The 6,096-nt window shown below is 59.8% G+C and overlaps 1 protein-coding gene across 1 annotated transcript; it reads right to left on the bottom strand.

Moving 5' to 3' along the window:
• Nucleotides 1-249: 249 nt before the first annotated feature.
• ENTPD8L1 (ectonucleoside triphosphate diphosphohydrolase 8 like 1) lies at nt 250-5,138 on the bottom strand. The gene is made up of 9 exons (XM_415554.8): nt 4,956-5,138; nt 4,655-4,772; nt 3,885-4,035; nt 3,461-3,620; nt 2,928-3,161; nt 1,699-1,962; nt 1,231-1,341; nt 807-944; nt 250-637 (listed from the first exon to the last, which is right to left on the bottom strand). Exons 1-9 carry the CDS (start codon nt 5,079-5,081, stop codon nt 428-430), a joined length of 1,512 nt encoding a protein of 503 aa, XP_415554.2. The 5' UTR covers nt 5,082-5,138; the 3' UTR covers nt 250-427.
• Nucleotides 5,139-6,096: the final 958 nt, after the last annotated feature.

Genomic DNA, 6,096 nt, shown 5'->3' with positions numbered 1-6,096 from the left:
CCCTACCCTGGAGTGGGACAGGACACCTCTGCCTCACATGGTTATCTTCCATAGGCAGTAACCAGCCCTGCAATGATACTGTTGCTGCCAAACACCTCTCTTTCCTGCCCCTTGGGTCCCACCATCTTTAGCTGCCCCATGTCACTGATGTCCCCATGTCACCAGCACCAAGCCCCATGCCACACAACCACGCACCCTCTCCTAGAGCTTCTCCAATCAGCAGCGAGGGCAAAAGAAAATCATACAGCACACAGTTACAGGGAGGTTTTTGTAAGGCCTGTGCTGCTCCCAGCTCACCAGGCCAGGTTCCCTACATTACAAGTTTGCAGCTCCAGGACATGGGGGTGATTCCCCCAATGGCAGGTGCTCACACAAGTTTGGCATCAGCAGCACCAGGCAGCTGCAGCAGCCTCTGAAGCCAGCACTGCTAGAGGCTCTCATAGCCAGAAGAGTCCTTCCAGTAGCACACGGCCACGATCAGGCAGAAGATGAGAATGACTGTGGTGGCCAGTATGACTGTGGCTGCTATCCATCTGCTTTTTGGGAGCCATGCAACTTTCTGGGGGGTCTCCGAGGGAATCATGTTGGTTAGATTGAGCATATAACCCAGAGTCCAGCCAACATCCACATTTGAGACCTGTGCAGAAAGAGAAGAGAGTTGTGAAGGGCTGCAAAGTACCAGGTAAGCCCAGACATGGGTGGTGGACTGTGCCAACCCATCATCTTGCACCCCAGGGACAGGGGCAGGGCAGGCACAAGCATGCAGGCTTTGTGAAGCAGCTGTGAAACTAAGGGTGCCTTCTCACCTGCTTTCGGAAGTGGATGTTGAGCCATGTCCTGTCGTCAAATTTGTAGCCTTGCAGCAGGAGGGTGAGGACGTAGGAGCTGGCTGCACAGGAGTCGCGGAGGTGGATCCTGTTCCTGGTGGGAAAGTCCTTCTGCAACTGTGGATGAGGAAGAGCAAGGTGGGGCTGCATGTACAGAGCAATGCTCAGTGCACCCACATTGTAGGGAAAGCACAGCCAGGAGCAAAGACCTGGGGAGCAAGGAGCACGTGGGAGGATGCTGGCTGCTCTCCCACCTAGCCCAGAGACCTTTGTGCTCCTTCCAGCTCCCCCAGTGGCCCTTCTGCACAGCAGAGGACAGGCTGTGAACAGACCCCCGAGGCACGTGGTGCCCAGGCTGAGCAAGACAAGGGCAGGGATCAGCAGCTCCTGGCCAGGATCTCACCGTCATCCAACTTCTGGAGCAGAATTTCCAGACAGTGTCATTGACGGAACTCAGGGACTGCTCTTCAGTCAGGTTCAGGAAGTGGAGGTTGTAATAAAATGCTGAAAAAGCCTGTGGGTATTTATGACCAAAGGCAGAGGTTAATGACACACCGAAGCTCCTGGCACCCCCCTGCCCCTCACTCGGGGTGCTCTGCAGGGATCCCCAGGGCAGCCCACATAGGGTGCTGCCTGCTGACCAGCTTCAGGAGTGCGCTGGGGACTGCACCCTGTGCCGAAATACAGAACATGGCAGAGTCTGTTTGGCACACGGCTGAGCACTCTGCATGTCTCCATGCATCGGGTGCACCCCAGGTTTCAAGGCATCCATTGTCACTTTTTCCTACAGCAGGTTTTCTGGAGCATTGACCAAACTGGTGCCCCACATCCCCACACCCACACCAGCACCACACGCTCAGAGGCTCCTTACAAAGAACTGTCCCCGCACGGGCGGCTGATAGACCCCGTCGAAGCCACACGTCCTGTTGGCCCCACAGGTGAAGTTGAAGAGCTTCAGGATGGCAGTGCGGCACGCCGCTGGGTTCCCTGTCCCTGTTACTGTGAGGATCTGTGCAGGGCTGAGCATGCTTGGGGTGGGGACACAGGGACTGTCGTAGATCTCTGCTATGGTGATGTTCTCCTGGTATCCCTTGGGGTAGCAGGGGTGTGATATATTCTGGACATACAAGCCGTCCTGTTGAGAGAGCAGGAGCTGTTAGCATCACCCTGGCACTGGCGCTGAGGACGGAAAGGAGAGAAGCAGCCCACAGACACTGTCTGTTCAAACAACCGGGCACAGGAATGCAGACACCCTGCCATCACCCTGCCTCCACTGCCCATGGGGTTACATCTGCACCAGTGCAACACCATACTATGGGGTGCAGGCACAGAGTTGTAGGGACAGCCACGCTGCAGTAAGCAATCAGCTACAGCAACAGCTGTGTGCCCAGGGCATTGGGAGTTAGTGCTCTGTGCTGGGCATGCATACATTTTGTTCCCACTCTTCTATCATAGTGTCATCAGAGCCAGGAGCACAGCCAAAACTGAGAAACCACTTTATCAAAAATGAAGTGGATGCTGATTTCTTTCTGCTAACATGCAATGGACATCACCTTTTGCCCATTCTTGTTCCAACCATGAGGCACTGAGCCCTCACTCCACAGCCAGATGTTACAGATATTAGGGCTCCCCTAAGCAGCAATGAACCTTCCTCTACTCCCCAGCATCTGCCCCTGACGACCAGACTATTCAGATTCCTCCCCTTAAACCTACATTATCCCCAGCTTCCTGGCACACAATACTCAGGTCCTTCCAGCTCCTGTGAGTGAGTCTGGGCTGATGCAGACCCTCCACTGGGACAGGGATGGAGAGCTGGTGGGCCAGACGGCCCTAGGACTGGGACCCCGGGCACCTGCTGTCCCAGTAGAGCCTGCCACCAGGCACCAGCAGTCCAATTTCATCTTGGCTCGTTCCTGCCCTAGTGCTGGGACATGCCTGGGGTGGTCCCTGCAGAGGAGGCCCTACTGTATCAACCCTCACTGGTGCTTGCACAACAGCACTCAGCCCCGTGGTTGTGATACTCAGAGTGTACTGCCTGCCCAGCTCAGTGAAACCATGGCTTTGTCTGCAGCAGAGAAGCACAAGGCTGGAGGCAATTACCTTGTGTAAAGATGCCAAGAGTCTCTTCAGGACTTCCTTTTCTCCATAGCAGAGGTAGCTGTGGGTGTAAACTGAATAGTCGGTCCCATACAGTCTGAGGAGGGCTCTTGTTGTGTTCTTGTCATCAGTTGTGGTCCCAGGAAGAAATGTGATCTGGGTTGAAGCCCCACCAAGGTCCAGAGCTCCGACAACGTTCTCCACTGGTGGGTGGGTCCACTTGCCTGTGAAGGAGTACTGCCCCACACAGAGAATTACTCACAGGGTGCATGGACCTGATTCAGGGTGAGCCCAGGGCTGCTGGCTTCCCTGACCAAACTGTGGTGCAGCAGAGAGGAGGGACCTACAATCCACAGGCCCCACTGCTTCTGGGGCTCCTCCAGGCCCCCAGGTTTCCCTGTTCCACCATGAAGCAGTGACTGACTCCCACGGGGTCCCAGCCTCAATGCCCAGTAGCAATGGGGATGCTCTAATGCAGCAAGATCTCCCAGTGCAGCGAGACCCTCCTGCTCCTCTGCCCTCTCACCACCCCGCACCTTGATAAGTGTCTCCAGCAGGTAGTTGATGGTGATCCAGCCGAAGGAGCCCTCCTCATTCCCGGTGAGGATCTGAGCTCCGCGGAAGTCCACAGGGAACTCACGAATGGCCTTGCTGACCTCAGCAAAGACCTGCTCAGCTTTTGTGCTGTTCTGCTCCCTGCCAAGGGAAGGAGGGAGATGCTGATGGAGGGAGCATGGTGCTGGCAGCAGACGTGATGTGGAACCATAAAGTCACTGGTTCCCCACCCCAAAAGGCTCGACATCAGACACCAGAGATACCAGCCGGGGTGGCAAAGTGCCACTTCACCTCGCAATATAATCACACCCGCATCCCAGACCCACTGCAGCTGTGATTGGAGAGCAGTCTCTGAGGGCTCAGGGCAGGGCCATGGGGGTGCAGGGATGCAGGCAGTGCCCGTACCTCAGCAGCCGCATGCCCGCTGTGGCCCCCAGGTAGGTGGGTGTCTCCCCTTGCTGCTCCGCAGGGATGACTGTCATGGCCTTGGCCAGGCAGGGCTTCAGGCTGGCTCCAGCTCCAGCGGGGTTATCTGCATAGCTGGAAATGCCAGATCCTGCAACAGAGCACCTTGTGATGGAGCCAGCCCAGGAGGAACAGCAGAGTGGGGGCACCTCCTCCCACTCCCCCGCCAAGGGCTCTCCCTCATCCTCTTAGAAGTCACAGTCACAGCCCAAAACCCCGTGCTTGGGGCTGTGCAAACGTATGGAAAAGGACAATTGTTAACTCAAAGTGCAGATAGGAACTGCAAGCAAAAATAGCCAGCAGAGACACAGGAAGATCTTGTGAGTTCCGCAGAGCTTCTAGCAGGCCCTGTGGGAAGAAGTGTAAAGAGATGTTCCAGGAAGCGGTTGCAGGGGAGAGGTTGCAAACGTTGCACATCTAACAGCCGAGGTGTGAGGTGATGCACGACAGTGGGCTGCACGACAGCGCCGGGTGCATCAGCCATGCTAACTGCGGGCCGAGCTTCCGACCCACCTCCGGCAGCACAGCCCGCATCATTATAGGGACCCTCACACCGCAGCTGCTCCTCTGCACCGGCTCCCCTGGGCTCTTTGGGGCCGCCTCCGTTCGGCCCAGCACAGGCTGAGGGCTCAGATCCCCCTCTGTGCTGCAGGAGCCGGTGGCAGCAATGTGGAGAGAGGGACAGACACGTCCCAGCACTCTGCTCTCACCATTCACAGTGCAGGACTCCACCTGGGAGACGATGCCCGTGCCGTTCTCCTTGTCTGCAGACCACTGGTAGACGTAGAGAGCCGTGTGCGTGGAGCCGGCGTCGAACACCAGGCCGTACTGCGGAGAGAGGCCGACGGCTGGCGGGGTGCCGGGGCGCGGAGCTCGGCCGTCCCTCAGCGCCTCCCGAGCCCGAGCGGGCTCTGCCCCACCACCTCACCGCGGGGTGCGGGCTGCGCGCAGCGCCGCCGGCCGGGCAGAGGGAAGGGCGGGGGGGCGGCCGTCCCGGCCCCGGGCACCTACTTTCTTCCTGACGGGACGGTCCCGGGACGCGGTCAGCACCAGGAGGAGGGCGGCGGTCACCAGCACGGCCAGCACGGCCAGCCCGGCCAGCACCGGCAGCGCGGCCGCCGGGCGCACGGGCCGCATGTCGGAGCGCTCCGCAGGGCCGGCACGGCGCCTCGGGCGGAACCCGCGGGGCAAAGCGAAAAAGAAAGCCGGCCCGGCTCCACGTCCGGGTCCCGCCCAGCTCGGCCCGGGGCGGGCGCTCGGCGCGGCCCTGAGGGGGAACAGCCCTGCGGGACGGCACGGCGCTGCGAGCGGCGCTCGGCTGTGGGGACGGTGCGGGTGGGAGCGGGGCGGGCGGTCAGAGAGTTCGTCGTGGGGTAGAGGAGTCCTCCGGCCTGGGAGCGGAACTGTGGCTGTGGGGACGGATAGGGCCCTCACCGAGGGGAGGGGGGGACGCCGGCTGTGGGAGCCAGCCCATGTCTGTGGGGATGGCCGTGTGGCTGGCTGCTGGGAGGGGCCCTAACCATGGGATGGGGCCCTGTGGAGAGTGGGCATCCCCCACCCGTAGGGAATGGGGCACTATGGGGACACACGGTGTCCTTACCATGGGGATGGAGCCCTAACGGTGGGAACAGGTCACTGAGGGGACAGATGGGGCCCTAACCATTGGGATGGGACTCTATGGGGACAGGTGGGGCCCTGCCTGTGGTGGCAGGTCCCCAGCACTGGGGATGTTTCCTGCAGAGATGTGTCCCCGGCCATGAGGACGGGTCCCCACCTGCCAGGTCCCTCCTGTTCCTGCCCTGGGCACCTCTGCCAGCCTGGCCCTGCCTGCAGCAGCAGAGTCGCAGAGCAGAGGGCAGCAGCTGGGGTGCAGGTGCCAGGCTCAGCCATGATTTACCCTGCAGCAGCTGTGGGACTGGGATATCTGCAGGCTACAGCTGCTCTCCCAGATCTCAGGCTTTGTCCCGATGCCAACCCACTCACCAGCTTCCTCAAGGCATGGATACCATCAGCATCAAGGAGATCACTGCCGGGCACCTCCAAACAGCCCCCAAAGGCGGGGATCCCAGGGCACAGCCTGTCCACCAGCAGTGAGGTGGTTAACCAGGCTCTATTCCAGCCCTGGCCCTGCTGCCTGCAGGGGAGGTTGCTG

The sequence above is a fragment of the Gallus gallus genome, chromosome 17 (genome assembly GCF_016699485.2).
Source record: "Gallus gallus isolate bGalGal1 chromosome 17, bGalGal1.mat.broiler.GRCg7b, whole genome shotgun sequence".
NCBI classification, from domain to species: domain Eukaryota; kingdom Metazoa; phylum Chordata; class Aves; order Galliformes; family Phasianidae; genus Gallus; species Gallus gallus.
The sequence above is the reverse complement of the archived record's forward strand: the minus strand, read 5'-3'. Positions and strand labels throughout refer to the sequence as shown.

What these genes read in the sequence shown, in the direction of transcription:
- ENTPD8L1 (XM_415554.8), bottom strand. Translation starts at nt 5,081, where the DNA reads ATGCGGCCCGTGCGCCCGGCGGCCGCGCTGCCGGTGCTGGCCGGGCTG. An exon ending in ACCGTCCCGTCAGGAAGAAA is followed by an intron (nt 4,773 to 4,955) that starts GTAGGTGCCCGG and finishes CTCTCTCCGCAG; the next exon opens with TACGGCCTGGTGTTCGACGC. An exon ending in CCGTGCGGGGACAGTTCTTT is followed by an intron (nt 1,342 to 1,698) that starts GTAAGGAGCCTC and finishes AAATACCCACAG; the next exon opens with GCTTTTTCAGCATTTTATTA.